General features: G+C 44.1%; 1 protein-coding gene across 1 annotated transcript in view; it reads right to left on the reverse strand.

Moving 5' to 3' along the window:
• Positions 1-16,402, reverse strand: part of LOC138745796 (E3 ubiquitin-protein ligase PDZRN3-like) — a 496,353-nt gene that overhangs the window by 6,548 nt on the left and 473,403 nt on the right. Inside the window, exons 7-8 of the mRNA XM_069903108.1 lie at positions 11,939-12,001; positions 5,926-6,027 (exon numbers count right to left, since the gene is read on the reverse strand). Coding sequence (XP_069759209.1) covers positions 5,926-6,027; positions 11,939-12,001 — 165 coding nt within the window. The remainder of the gene's footprint in view (positions 1-5,925; positions 6,028-11,938; positions 12,002-16,402) is intronic.

The raw sequence follows: 16,402 nt of genomic DNA on the forward strand, positions 1-16,402 counted from the left end.
TCAGCCTGGTGTTTGTCTCACTCATTCATGAACAAAGCAGACCTAACACTACCCGTGGTGCCACTTTCAGAGAATTAAGTACCTGTACTCCCAGATCCATCTTGTTCTACCTACCGCATTCCTCAGTGCTGTACCATTTACTTTTTATGTTCCACCTTGGTTAGCTCTCTCAAAGTACACCTCACAAATGTCTGCATTAAATTCCATCTGACAATTTTGTTGCCCATTTCTCCAGCAGGTCCAGATCCTGCTGCAAGCTTTGAAAGCATTTGCTGACCATTACACCTCTAATTGTTGTGTCATCTGCAAATTTGCTGATCCAACTGACCATGTGATCATCCAGATTGTTGATATAGATGACAAACAACAATGGATCCTGAGGCACATCACTCGTCACAGGCCTCCAGTTAGATGGGCAATCATCTACTACTACTCTCTGGCTTCTCCCGCAAAGCCAATATTTTATCTAATTTACTGTCTCATCCTGGATGCCAAATGACTGAACTTGCTGGACTTTGTCAAAGGCCAAGTAAATCAACCCACAGCCTTTCCTTCAACTTTCCAGGAAACCTTGACAGATTCTCTAAGATTGGTTAAATGCGACGTACCATGTACAAAGCCATGTTGACTATCACTTATCAGTTCCTGTTTATTCAATACTTGTGTACTGAATCTCTTCGAATCCCTTCCAATAACCCAGTGGTTCTCAACCTTTCTCTTTCCACTCACGTACCACTTTTTAAGTATTCCCTATGCCATAGGCGCTCGGTGATTAGTAAAGGATTGCTTAAGGTGGTAAATGGGTGGAAAGAAAAAGTTTGAAAATCACTGTTTTAATTGTCCCTAATTGACTCGTTATGTGCACGGTTTCAGAACTCCAAAGGAAATGGGCCAATGACAATTTTTCTCAAGCAAAATATTTCAGTAACAATTGGGTCTAGAGCAGTGATTCTCAACCTTCCCACTCACATACCACCTTAAGCAACCCCTTACTGATCAGAGAGCACCGATGGCATAGGGATTTCTTAAAGTGGGATGTGAGTGGAAAGAAAAAGGTTGAGAACTACTGCAATAACCTATCCATTACATACGTCAGACTCACAGGCCTATAATTTACTGGGTTATTCTTACAGCCTTCTTTCAGGCAACAGAACAACACTAGCTGTCCTCACTTCACCCTCAGCAGATGGCAAATGATATATTCTCAAGTCAACACTGGTGCCCCTACATTATTCCTCCACTCCCACGTCTGAACAGCTACACACTGTTCCAGCTCCTCTTCTAATTTGCCAACAACACCACAAAAGTGAGTGGGGTGTAAAACTACCACTAGAGTGAATACAGGAAACATTGAAAGTCCAGCAGCATAATGCCCAGATAACAAACTCACTCTCACCGTCAATATGGCCAGAGACAATCGTTGACTTTACAAAAGGAGACACAGTCCACACTCCTGTGTCCATTAATCACACTGAAGTCAAAAGAGTCAAGTTCATAGGAATAGATAACCTGATCTGGGACAAGATGGTTGATAAAGTCCACCAACTCCTTCACTTTTGCAGCAAGTTCGGCATGTCCCCCTTGCCTCCAACGACCACTGTAGGTGCACCATCGCAGGTACACTTGCTGGGTGCATCACAGCGTGGGATGGGAGCTCCTCTGCTCAAGATTAGAAGCAGCTACAGAAGGAGGTGAATGCAGATCAAAAGGTCATGCAAACTCACCTCCCCTCCGAGAACTCCACCTGCACGTCCCACAGATGAGGAAAGATGAAGGACCCACCCATCCTGGACAAGCACCCTTCACCCTCCTCCCTTCAGAGAGATGGCTTCAGGGTGTGAAAGTGCACATCGACGGCTTAAATATGGTTTCTCCCCTGTGGCCGTTAGGTTCTGGAATGAACCCTTCAACAGTGTTACCACGCTGGCCTTGGTACAAATTCATCTCCCTTTTACATTGTAATCTGACTAAATCGTCCTCTTTGCACATCAGTATGAATGTCAGAGGTTACCTGCTCGCCAGTTTGAAAAGAATCCTCTATGAGGTATTTTGTGACATATAAACTAAACCTAACCTTAAAAAAGAAGGCACAATCAAAATCAGTACATTGCTTCAAAGTGACAAGCATTAAGGTTCTAGATTAAGATAGATTTTGAAGGTACAGGATGAGACTCAATATATCTAACTAGATTATTATAAAGAGACAAGAGACAATAATTGAGAAAGGGCAATTGGTACAAAAAAAACTTCACAGGACACATACCTAATAGGTACTTGGCTTACTGGCCTGCTGTGAGCAATGAATGATGATAGAACAAATTTTTCTAGTTAGGCTAATAAAGGGAGGTGTAAGAAACAGCGAAGCATGACAGATCACTGTGAAATATGGAAATAAAATGAGCAAAGAACATCTACTTGCTTCAGGGCAAACGAGTGGTCTGGATGGGATTACAGAAAGGACAAGTCTTTGTGCCGTACCGATGTGCAAGAAGATGGATGCCTTTTCTGGGCAGCCCAAGGAAATAAATATCAAATTGAGGTGCATAGGTACAGAGTGAACAAAGCAAAAAATAATGCAAGTTGCTGGTAATGAAGAAAATGAAACTATAAAGTTTTTTTTGTCAACCAATTTTTAAATCTCATCGGAGCACAGTTATAGTGTGGATCTGTGTATCTCGCTGCCCAGCCATCCCCGTCTGTCCTTCTAATGAGGGAGGGGGGGGTGTCCATTCCAGTCCAATCAAGTAAGTCAAGAAAAATGTAACAGCCTAGGTGCTGGCTGTCAAGCTGTCACAAATCCCTGATGGGTTCTCAACCTTCGTTGTGGATCTTTTGAATGTTGTATCTAATTGTGATCTGTTGAGGGGTGGGGTGGGGGGGGGGGGTGGGGGGAAATTAACTCGATTCAATGGCAGAATTTTGTGTATGATGGATAACTAATTTGTGATTGATTACTGGAAATTGCTTGAGTTTGAAAATCTATAAATAAAATATTCCAAAAAAAGTAACTCCCAGACCACTGTTCCAGCAAAGGATTTAAAAAAAGAGTGAACACTGCAAACATGTAAACTGTGATCTTTTTCCCATATTAGTGGAATTTTATTCTTATTTATCATAAAGGCTGGACCTTATATCAAGAATACAAGTCACTTCACAAAAGGATAAACTCTGTCAAACTCTTGGCAGTGTACCATTCAGATCAACTTCTCCAGTCCAGAGTATATTCTCCTGTTGGAGTTACTACAGGGTGATGCACCTGAGTTTTCTGGAGCTAAATGATAGAACCGAGACAGCATTGTACATTATTTGGGTTAATTACACAAAGCATGGTCCTAATTCGTGGAATCTAAAAAATGAAGAGGTGATGATATTTGTCAGAAAAACACCAACTATTTCTGCAGCAATCTGTGGTGAGGACATTTAAGACAAAATAAATGCCCCGTTTTTCTGATGAAAGTACTGAAATGTTTCCAGGAACAAAACCTAGTCCAGGCTGGAGACTCCTTTTCACCAAAATGCCAGTTACTGGGCTGATTATTACTTTCAGATTTGATACATCTTTTGACTAAACCAACAGGTTTTATTTGGGATTTCTACCCGTGGTTGGTGGCACTGAGCTCACAATTCTACTGGACTTGAGAATGTCATGGTCTTAATGTTTCCAGGCGGTGGAGAAGGATGGGATGCTTGACAAGTGGGAAGTTCATCCGTAATAACTTCAAGTTGCTCAAATGTCAGACCTTGTGTGGCATTGAGAATGCACACCAACTGCAAAAGGCACTGAGCATTGAACGAAAGTCATCTAGATTTCTGCACCTTGATAGTGGGCTGAATGTGTGAGCTACTGTGCAAAAATTTATAAAAAATTTTTGAACACGCATTGTCAAGCAGGAAGGGAGCAGCAGAAAACCTTGCAACAATTCACATTTTTGAGACAATTTCTCCAGGCGAAGATGTACTGGAAATCTTATTTGGAGTTGGAACAGACTGTTCTTACCGCATGAGAGGCAACGGCTCGTCAGTTTAAAAATGATAGAGGGAGGTTCAGAAATGTTTCTGACTATGCTAGTCGTCAGAACACTCTTATGGGATATGAGCATTGCTTGGTTAACCCAAGAAAATTCATTAAAAAATATTTGAATTGAACAGCTATGAGAACAGTGTGTGTGTGTGTGTGTGTGTGTGTTACAAGTTTTTCCACCAAAGAGCTGTGCCTGCGTTGGACAGAGCTATGCCCAGAGAATGGTCATTATTGTGCCTTACTCAAAAGCAATCTGCTTCTTCATGACTTATTTATTGGATCAATGGTCCAAAAGAACTTGAAACCTCAGGTGGAATAGAGAAAACTCCAGAAAGTAGTGAGACTGGTACAATAGGGACATTCAAAAGATTCTACGATAGGCATTTGAACATAAGAAAAATGGAAGGATATGGGTGTGAGGTCAGGTAAAGTTTTCTGTGGAATGGGTTTACCTAGGTTGGCACAACATCATGGGCTAAATGGTCTGCACTGTGTTGTACTGTTAACATAACATAACATAACATAACAATTACAGCACGGAAACAGGCCATTAGGCCCTTCTAGTCCGCACCGAACCAAACACCCCTTTCTAGTCCCACCTCCCTGCACAATGCCCATAACCCTCCATCTTCTTCTCATCCATATACCTGTCCAACCTTTTCTTAAATAATACAATTGACTCCGCCGCCACTATTTCTCCCGGAAGATCATTCCACACGGCTACCACTCTCTGAGTAAAGAAGTTCCCCCTCATGTTACCTCTAAACCTCTGCCCCTTAATTCTTAACTCGTGTCCTCTTGTTTTAATCTTTCCTCCTCTTAACGGAAATAGTCTATCCACATCCACTCTGTCTATCCCTTTCATAATCTTAAATACTTCTATCAAATCCCCTCTCAACCTTCTACGCTCCAAAGAATAAAGACCCAATCTGACCAATCTCTCCCCATACTCCAGATGCTTAAACCCAGGCAACATTCTGGTAAACCTTCTCTGCACTCTCTCCACTCTGTTTATATCCTTCCTATAATTAGGCGACCAGAAATGCACACAGAACTCCAAATTAGGCCGCACCAACGTCTTATACAATCTCAACATCACCTCCCAACTCCTATATTCCATGCAATGATTGATAAAGGCCAGCATACTAAAAGCCTTCTTCACCACCCTATTCACGTGAGTTTCTACCTTCAGGGAACGATGTACCGTTACTCCTAAATATTTCTGCTCTTCTGTATTCCTCAATGCTCTCCCATTTACCACGTATGTCCTATTCTGATTCTTCTTACCAAAATGAAGCACCTCACACTTATCAGCATTAAATTCCATCTGCCATTTTTCAGCCCACTTTTCTAAGCAGCCCAAATCCCTCTGCAATCCTTGAAAACCTTCTTCATTATCCACTATTCCACCTATCTTAGTATCGTCTGCATAGTTACTAATCCAATTCACAACCCCATCATCTAGATCATTAATGTATATAACGAACAACAATGGGCCCAATACAGATCCTTGAGGCACACCACTGGTCACCGGCTTCCAACCTGACAGACAATTATCCACTACCACTCTCTGGCCTCTCCCTCTCAGCCAATGTTCAATCCATTTGACTATCTTAAAATTTATACCTAAAGACTGCACCTTCCTAACTAACCTTCCATGTTCTATGTTCAAAGTGGTGAAGATCACAATACCTAAAAGGTGAACTTTCTTTGCTGAAAAGACAGTTTAAATCACTAAGTAATAAAGTGTCAGAATGGAAAATTAATGCCAGCAAGTGGTGGGTTTAATGTAGCAGCGAGAATGAGTTGATGACAATGGGGACACTTCAAATCGAAAGCCCTTGATCCTCGGGATTTCCCAGTTGCACAAAAGATGTGTTTTCCTATTGCTATCAGGTGCTCACCTGAATCTCTGGTCGAGCCACAAGCAGGAGAATGTTTTTGCTATCTTCGCTGGACAGCAATGCCACGGCTTCTTCCCGATCTTGCACATCCTTGCCATTGATCTGGGAGGAGGAAAAGGTTCAAAAATGACAAATAAATCATTTATTTTGATGGCTTCAACCCTGTATAAGGTAAAAATGCAAATTACAGCTGGGTAGCATTGAGAATTGAGGGGTTATCAACCTTTTTCTTTCCACTCTCATACCACTTTAAGTAGTCCCTATGCCATCGGTGCTCTGTGATTGCAATTTTGGTCCATGAGTCTGTCCTGCCAAATTTCACTCAATTAACCAACATCCCATGGTATGTTTCAAATGGTGAGAGGAATCCAGAGCCCCCCTGGGAAAACCCACGCAGACGCGGGGAGAATGTACAAACTCCTTATAGAGAGCACGGGATTCGAACCCTGGTCCCGATCACTGGCGCTGTAAAGGTGATGCGCCAACTGGGCTGTCCTTTATTTCCTATGGATGCTGCGAGACCAGCTGAGTTTCTCCAGGGCGTTTGTATATTGCATTGAGAATTGGCGTGATTTCACAACACAAAAGATAATTCGGGATCACTCAAGGTTATTATCGAGCAGCACAGGAAGCCCAGGTGTTCCTCAATTTCTAACATTTGCCTGAGCAATGTATGTCCCATGCCACATTACCTGGCTGATGACAGGCTTTGTTTGTCTTCCTCCTGCCGGTGATGACTGTCCATCAGAGGGAATGGTGCCTGGAGCTAGGATATTTCACACCCCACACTGAGAGGGCAACCAATGAGTCAGTGGTACTTTGGTTCGAGACCTCATGAGTGCTCTTAATGTTTCCCCAGCCACCACCGCCTTTGCTCTCAGTGCACTGATTGGATTCCACTGAGCAGATGGTTATGATGTCAACATTTCCTTCTCTGAACTGTTAGTGTGGTGAAGATAATGGTAGGAGTGCAACTTGTACAAAGTGGCTGTCCACAAAGGACTGGTTCGGTAGGTGTTCCTGGGACAAAGCAGCACCATTCATCAGACTGCCCCAGGCACCGAATGTTGCACCTCCAATGCGATGCTCTTCAATGGTACTGCAATTGACTGACTGAAATGAACTTCTTCCCTGTATTCACATGGAAAGGAAACACCCTGCAACCTCATTGCTGCAATTAACAAGTCTTCCCTAAGGCTTTTAAACAAGAAAGTCTGCAGATGCTGGGGTCCAGTACAATATACAAACCTGCTGGAGAAATTCATCTGCTGATTTAAAAAAAAATTTAGACATACAGCATGGTAACATCAAAAGGGTTTGATGAGAAACGGTATCCTCAACATCTCATTGGTCAAAGTCTCAGAGACTGCTTTCTGCTTATTCCTTGAAGAAGGGCCCAGGCCCAAAACATTGGCAATACAATCTTTGTCTACTTTGGACGCTGAAAAGACTGGCTGAGGATGATAACGGGCCATTTCACCCCATGAGCCCATACTGCCCAATTTACACCCAATTGACCTACAAGTTTTGAACGATGGGAGAAAACTGGAGCCTCCAGGGAAAACCCACACCGACACGGGGAGGACGGACAAACTCCTTGCAGAAGTGCGGGACTCAAACTCCAATCCCAACTGTTGGGGCTGTAGCAGCATTGCGCCAACCGCTACACTAACTGTGCCACCCCAGTTTCCCCAGCACGTTTGGGAATTGCACATTTCTAATGCTTGCTAGATTCAATGGTCTTCCTCCACTCAAAACAAATCACCTTGTTCCATTCTTGAATAACATCCCATTTTTACACTATGTGTTAAATCCCTCAACACCGCAGGAAAGTTCGACGATGCAAATACTCTGATCCACAAACTCCACATTCTGCACAATTTTCACACAAACACATTTTTTTGAGCTCACCTTGAAGAAATTCCGTAACATTTTCCAGTGTGTGTACACATTCTGGTACACATGCTTGGAAAAAACACATTAAAAGCTTCTGGTCAACATTAGCTACTGAAGCATCACCACTGGGGTATGTCCTGATGTCTCTCACACTACAAGACTGACTTGATTACACAGGGTCTGTGTCTACTCAGCAGATAACTCATCGTGTGGTAAAGACCTTTCATGGACTCCCTTTGCTTTGCCAACTGAGATCACTCTTAACTGCCATTTCAAGAACCACATGCAGTGTTCTAACTTGGATTAACAAGAAATAGTCCTTAAATTTAGCTGGTGGACTTCTGAACAATTTCCATTCATAGCATTTCTAGCCAATCAGTTAGTTAACAAACAACAACTAAGTTCCCAAGATACTCTCCCACTACTGGAATATAGACACTGGATCAAAAAGTGTATATCGGCTAACCTTTAACTTGCAGCAAAAACATACCCACATTTGGGTGGCACGGTTTGCATAGCGGTTAGTGCAACGCCTTTACAGCACCAGTGTTTGAAATCGGGGTTTGAGTCCCATGCTGTCTATAAGGAGTTTGTCCATTCTCCCTGTGTCTGCGTGAGTTTTCCACAGGGCTCCAGTCTCCTCCCACCATTTGAAACATACTGGGGGGATGGGGTTGCAGGTTAATTTGGATGTAAATTGGGCAGTACGGGCTCGTGGCCGAAATGGCCTGTTACTATGCTCTATGTCCAAATTAAAATTTATGCTGGAGGAACTCAGCCGGTCTTTTCAGCGTCCGTAGGAGACAAAGATTACATTGCTGACGTTTCAGGCCTGAGCCCTTCTTCAAGGAATCAGCAGAAGGTCGTCTCTGAGACCTTGGCCAATGAGATGTATGTGTCAGATCAAAAACCTTTGCTGATATTGGAGAAAACGGGTTGAAAGAAAGATTACAGCCGCCACAGAAAGAATGACAGAGCAGAATCGATGGGTCAAATGGCCTCATTTTGGGGTGTTAACACCACTCTAGGTTCCCTGTAAGATTGCACAATCTTGTCAGCTCCAAGGGCAGTTCTGTCACATGGTTCAAGGTGTGAATCAAGCATGCAAGTGGTGTCCAAAGCAATTTAGAAAAAGATTATCGTGGTATAAATACATTTTTAAGAAGTTGCCACTCCATCTTTTGAAGCATTTCCATTCATTCAGTTTCACTTCAGACAGGAGATGAACAAAGGTAGTTTGTATAGTGCTGTTATAAAAGTTAATTAATCGGAGCTGCTTCACACTGAGTTGTGCAGTAAGACAGAAACTCCCACAGAGTAAAGTTTTAAGAAGCTCCTTAAAAAGGCGGCGTGGAGTAAGTACAGGTAGAGATGAGGGTGAGGTGGGGTGGGAAGAATTCAAGGTCAAAATTGTGCTCAAACCTGAGGGCATGCAATTCGAGGGCAACAGTCTCTGAGCTTGGAAGGGTTGGGGGTGTTTCGCAAATCAGGAGTGAAAACATTTCAAAAGTCATGCTTTGTCTGTGCCAAAGACCAGAGTGGGATAGAAAGTACCAGACTGACAGGTGGTGGCGGTGGTCTGCTTTGGAATCCGGGCCACAAACAACTGAAGGTCAATTCCACTGAACTGATGTGCAGTCTTCCAGCATCAACACCAGTCGACATCCAAGGAAATTACCCAGCTCACTCAATGATGCATAAACAACGTGGCAGAAGGGACAGCTGTGCTCCCATTGTCAAGCCAGCAATGCTTTCCTTTTGCTCCTGCAGCCTTTAATACACACTCCAAAAATTTCTTTCAAGGCAGCAAAGTCTATTCTTCCAAACCCACCCCTTCCCTTGAATCAAGCAGTTGAAATGTTAATTCAAATGAAACAGCGGCAACCCTGTTCCTGACACATTTCTGACAAGCCATCAGACATTTTTTTTTAATTTGGAGAGACAGCACGGTAACGGGCTCAATTCAACCTTGGCTGATTTACACCTCATACTGATTCCTGTTCCAGATATGCCACAAACACAAAATGCTTGTGATCAAACTGTCAATGCCCCACAATCTGTCACCATTTCCAGTTCATATTTGGGAGAGATGGTGGTGGGTAAATCCACAAAACCTCTTTTTAAAAAGTTCTTCTTGTACCAGCCTCCACCACCACCCCCAGCAATGCATTCCAGGCACCCACCGCTCTCCGTGTAAAAAAAAAACCCACCTCTGACATCTCCCCTGAACTTTCCTCCACTCACCTTAAGTAGATGTCCTCTGGTATTTGCTATTCTTGCCCCAGAAAAAAGGTACTGGTTGTCCTCCCCATCTAAGCCCCTCACAATCTTATACACTTTGATTAAGTCACCCCTCATCCTTCATTGCCCCAAAGAGGAAAAACAAAGCTCTGTCAATCTTGGTTCCCTGCACCCTCTCTGAAACATCTCCAACCTTCCTGTAATGAGGCAATCAGAATTGAACGTGAGCCTCCGTGGGGTATAACCAGAATTGAATGTGATTCTCCAAGTAGGGTCTAACCAGAATTAAACGGGACATTACAAGTGGGGTTTAACCAGAATTGAATGCAATACTCTGTGGGGTTTTACCAGAATTGAATATGATACTCCATGGGGTGAAACCAGAATTGAATGCAATGCTCCGTGGGGTCTAACCAGAATTGAATGCGATACTCCATGGGGTCGAACCAGAATTGAATGCAATACTCCGTGGGGTCTAACCAGAATTGAATGCAATACTCCAAGTGGGGTCTAACCAGAGTTTTATGGAGCTGCAATCTTACCTCATGGAGCTTGAACTTCACCCCCCGACTGATGAAGATCAGGACACTATGAGCCTTCTTAACCACCCTATCAACATGTCCGCAATCTTAAAACTCTGCTATCTCCTATCAGTCTGCTCTCCCTTCCTGATCATTGAAAACGTAACATAATTTTCAATGTTGTTGAGAAAATTCTTTGTAAATTGAAAAATAATCACACTTTCTCTCAGCTGAGCACAAAATGGAAGTCCCTCGTTCTTGCCATTGAGTTCTGACTATCTCACCATGTGTAGAATTGGGCTGCGGACTTTGACTGCCAAACCAAAATTTTGTAAAGTTTTTAACTGCTTTGCTTTGTACTCTTAAGCTTCTCTTTTTTTCCATATTTCCTCACGTCAACCATCTTTGGCTTGGCTTCGCGGACGAAGATTTATGGAGGGGGTAAAAAGTCCACGTCAGCTGCAGGCTCGTTTGTGGCTGACAAGTCCGATGCGGGACAGGCAGACACGATTGCAGCGGTTGGAGGGGAAAATTGGTTGGTTGGGGTTGGGTGTTGGGTTTTTCCTCCTTTGCCTTTTGTCAGTGAGGTGGGCTCTGCGGTCTTCTTCAAAGGAGGTTGCTGCCCGCCAAACTGTGAGGCGCCAAGATGCACGGTTTGAGGCGTTATCAGCCCACTGGCGGTGGTCAATGTGGCAGGCACCAAGAGATTTCTTTAGGCAGTCCTTGTACCTTTTCTTTGGTGCACCTCTGTCATGGTGGCCAGTGGAGAGCTCGCCATATAACACGATCTTGGGAAGGCGATGGTCCTCCATTCTGGAGACGTGACCCATCCAGCGCAGCTGGATCTTCAGCAGCGTGGACTCGATGCTGTCGACCTCTGCCATCTCGAGTACTTCGACGTTAGGGATGTAAGCGCTCCAATGGATGTTGAGGATGGAGCGGAGACAACGCTGGTGGAAGCGTTCTAGGAGCCGTAGGTGGTGCCGGTATTGCCTTGGCAAACCTTCGAAGATGGGCATGTAAAGAAAGAGTGGAAAACCGGTGTTCTTCCCTCAACACAGCAGTTTCCTGTTTGCTCGTGCAATATTTGAAATGTTCACTGTCTGCGTCCTTTGTGCCAAAGGGAACCCTACCAAGCAGGGTCTGGTCTGAGTGCTGCCCTGACCCAGGCAACAGGTCTGGGGCCACGATCACTGAATGCCGCTTGCAGTGGACCCCACTGGAACCAAAGCCCCTCTTAGTCCCTTTCAGGGTGCACCCTTCCACAACTGAGACCCACTTTTTGCTCATGACACAATGAGCCCACTGGTCTCAGCTGGAGAAGACCTGTGGTTTTGAGTCTGCCATACATTTACCTGCACAATCCGATCTCCCTCCCTGATGCGTCCATCTTTGGCGGCAATGCTGCTCGGATCAACCTGTGGAGATAAAAGGAACTTTGACTTAGGCTGTGGGTAACTGTGCACTTTCTTCGGCCATTGATCATTGTGAAAAGTAGAACCATGGATTTCAATCTTTGTCTAATTTAATGGCAACAATCAGTGTCCACTCCACAGACTAGCATGGTTCCCACGTGCAAGAGACTGCACTTCCTCTCACAGTTATCACTCCTGCATCTCCTCCCACAAGTATCATGCCTGCGCCTCGTCCCTCCTGCAACCTTAACGATTCACTCGATTCCATTAAACCAGTTTGTCTAGCTTCACGTCCCTTCTGATGGTAATGCTTTGCACGCCAGTGCCCTCCACTAGCTGTTGTCCAAGTTTGCTGTAATTCATGTGGTTGGCCAATGTGTCATCTTCATTTCTCATTTCCTCAGGGAAACCTCACCCTCCAATGCACCAGCTTTGATTTTTGACAGACACCTGAACATGATGCCATGACTTCTACTCTCTTCTTTCAGTACTCCAAATGGTCTCTTTCTTCTGGGATGCTCTGGATCACTCTTGCATTTCCACCAATGCCCAATCTCCATCCCACAGATTCTTCCTGTGTGACCAATGCCCAATCTCCATCCCACAGATCCTTCCTGTGTGATACCAGCTCTTTCTCCTCTTTTCCTGTCTTACTGTCCAGGGCCCCAAACAGTTTTTTCAGGTGAAGCCGCAATCCAATTGATGTTTTCCATGTTCCACTCAGTGCTCGCGGCCTGGTCTGCCCTGCATTGGAGAAACCATCGTCAGGTAATCAAGGGTGACTGAGGAAAGGACAGATTGGTGACATGGAGTCCAGGTCCGGACTGCTATAATCTCATTGAATGGTGCAGCAGGCCTCCCCTGCTCCTCTTTCTTATGCTCCTGAATGCAGATCGAGTCACTGCCTCGTGGAACTCTGTCATTCTGTCTGCAAGGATGACCTTCTGTGGGCGTCGTTTTAATTCTCCGTTCTGCTCAGTCTTTGAATGCTGACACTTACCGCTGCGATCTCCAGGAACAGCGCCTACCCGTTTCTGAGCTTCAAAATCTCCTTTCCTTTTTTAAATATTTTTGCTGAGTGTAACATATAAACTTGCATACAAAATTTTAAGGAAAACACATAACAAGTCATCTCATATACCTACAAGAACAAAAAAAATGGATGGAACTACATTGGACAATTCCTTGATCCACATGAGAGACAAGTTATTGAATTAATCTACGATATATTTGCCAAGTTAATTCAGATTTAAAAAATTATAAAAAGAAAAACAAACAAACAAAATAACCCCTAAAAACTAATCAACCCCTGACACTGATCAAGGTAACCTTTGTAAAGGATAAGGGAAATTATGAATCGGATGGCAACCTCCAGATATTGAACAGAGAATCTCCAGAACATTCAAACTTCTTAATTCTTCTAATCATGATAATATTCTATGAATGGGCCCCACAACTTTACAAATTGAAACTTTCTATCTTTAATGTTGTATCTAATTTTCTCTGACTTTAATGTAACCACTGGGTATGGGTAGGTGAAGAATCATCTTTCCATTTCAATAAAATTGCTTGTCGTGGTAAAGACTAAAACTTTCTGAGATGCAGAGAGAAGTATGTCAAAGCCTCCAAGTTTACCACTGAACTGAACAATTTCTGATACTCAGCCTTGGCAGTCAGGCTCTCGCGTATCCTGCATCAGATTTTATCCTCCTCTGTTAATTCAGAGATCCATCTTCTGTTATTTACCCATCTTGTTGCCTTCTCTGAGCCTGAATTATTCATGTCCCTTGGTCTCTCCTGCCTTCCACCCCATTAAATTCTGTTCCCCTTTATTTTTTTATATATTCATAGAGTCAAGTCGCATGGAAAAAGGCTGTTCAGCCCACCTTGTCCAAGTCGACGGACACCTGTTTCATCTGATCCCATTTTCCTACGTTTGGCACATATCCCTCCAAACCTTCCCTATTCACTGATGTCCATGGTGTAATTCTACTTGCTCCCATTCCTCTTCTGGCTGCTTCTTCCAAGTACCCAAAACCTGTCCCTCAGGTCCCTTTTAAACTTCACCCCTCTCACCTAACACTGAGACCCTCTCATCTCAGACTCCCCTACCCTGGGTAAAAGACTGACCCTCATAAATTTATGAACCTCCATGAGGCCATCCAACAACCACCTTTTGTTCCATGGAAACCAGTCCCAGCCCATCAATCTCTCCTTGATCAAATTGCTTATCATCTGACTGTACACGTACAACCCAATGAAACAGCTTGTATCTGGACCACGGTACACAAACATACAGTACGTACACAATACAGAGCATATAACAATCACATAATAATTTTAAATAAATAAATATTTTGCGATGATTTACTCGGTTATAGAATACTGCTCATCAATCTTGCAGCCTGTGGGTAGAAGCTATTTCCCAGCCTGATGGCCTAATTTTGAGGCTCCTGCACTTCGTTCTTGATGGTTATGGGTACTGAATGGAAAGGGTCTGCTTAACTCTTTGAGCCCTTTTTATGCATCGCTCCCAGTAAATGTTGTCAGTAAAGGAAATGAAGTCCCCTGTGATATTCTCGGCCACTTTGATGATCCTCTGTATTGATTTTTGGTCCAATGCTTTGCAGCTACCATTCCACATAATGACACAGCCAGACAGGATATCCTCCTGTCAAATATTGTCAATATGTCACTTCCTCCATCTCATTAGGAAGTGTAGGCAGTGCTGTGCCTTCCTGACTAATGAGGAGGGGTTGTGAATCCAGGATAGGTCATCTGTTCTGTGCTCTCCACTCTCTCCACGATGGAACCATTGATGTATAATGGAGAGTGGCCAATTTTAATCCTCCTGGAGTCCACAGTCATCTCCTTGTCCACATTGAGACTCAGGTTGCACCATTTAACGGCCCGCCCAATCTGCTCTCTGTAAGCTGACTCGTCGTGGTTCCTGATGCAGTATCAATTGTGAACTGGATGATTCAGTTTGAACTCAATCTGGCATGGCAGATGTGAGTCGGCAGCGTGAACAGGACTGTGTACTCATCCCGGTGTGAGCTAGTGCTCAGCGTGACAGGACTTGGGGTTTGGCTATCAATCTGGACTGACTGTCGTCCTTTGGACAAGAAGTGTACAATCCAGTTGCACAGAGAGATGTTGAGAGTTTATCCACCAGCCCCTGAGGTATGATCATGTTGAACGCCGAGCTGAAATCAATGAACAACTACCTGACATCATTCTCTACGTGGGTCAGGATGGAGGAGAGGGTCAAGGACCAATGTGGAAAATACGCAAACTGGAGCAGGTCCAATGTCGCAAGAAGGTGCAATTTCATGTGTTCCATTACCACTCACTCAGAACACTTCATGATCGTAGAGGTCAGTGCCACAGGGCAGCTGTCGTTTAGTCCAGTCACTGTCACTCTGTTGGGTCAACAAGTCTCCAGTCAAGGCAGCATTCACACAGTTTGGAAACAGGCCATTTGGCCCAACCTGCCCACGCTAACCAAAATGTCCCACCCACACTTAGTTCCTCCAGGCTGTGTTCTGTCCACATCCCTATCAACCCATCCCATCCATATATCTGTCCAAATTTTTCTAAAATTGTACTTGCCTCAACCACCTCCTCCAGCAGCCCGTTCCATACATCCACAACCTTCTGGGTAAAAAACATTATCCCTCAGGTTCCTATTAAATACCCCCCCCCCCCACCTTAAAGCTATATCCTCCGGTTACCGATTGCCCCTACTTTTTGCATTCACCTGATCCATTCCTCATGATTTTGTCAACCTCTCAGATCATCCTCTTGCGATCCAAGGAGTAAAGACCCAGCCTGCTCAAACTTTCCCTCTAGCTTCGCCCCCTCCCCTCCCCATCCCGAGCTCTGGCAACATCCTTGTAAATATCTTCTGCACCATCTCCAGCTTGACAACATCATTCCTGCAGCGTGGTGACCAATGATCCAAATAGGGCCTACAACTGCATCATGACCTCCCAACTTCTGAGACAGATGAACGTCAATGTACCGAAAGCCATTTTGACCACCGTATCTACCTGTGATACCACCTTCCCTACTCCTGGATCCCTCGGCTCAACATCTCTCCCCCAGATCCTGACCATTCACATTTGTCTGTATTAAATTCCATCAACCATTCCTCTGTCCACCTGCCCAACCGACCAAGCTCCAGCTGAATTTTTGGCAACCATCTTCACTGTCTGCAATACCAGACGCAAACTTGTATGCATACAAGTAACATGACAGCACAGGCCCTTCAGCCCATGATGTGGTGCCAATCTATGCAAATCTACTCTACTGATTTTTCCCTAGCTCAAATCCATAACCGTCTATTTTTTATATGCCAATGTATCTATCGAAGGGTTTTTGAAATGGGAGCACCACTGAACC

Source organism: Narcine bancroftii, chromosome 11 (genome assembly GCF_036971445.1).
Source record: "Narcine bancroftii isolate sNarBan1 chromosome 11, sNarBan1.hap1, whole genome shotgun sequence".
NCBI classification, from domain to species: domain Eukaryota; kingdom Metazoa; phylum Chordata; class Chondrichthyes; order Torpediniformes; family Narcinidae; genus Narcine; species Narcine bancroftii.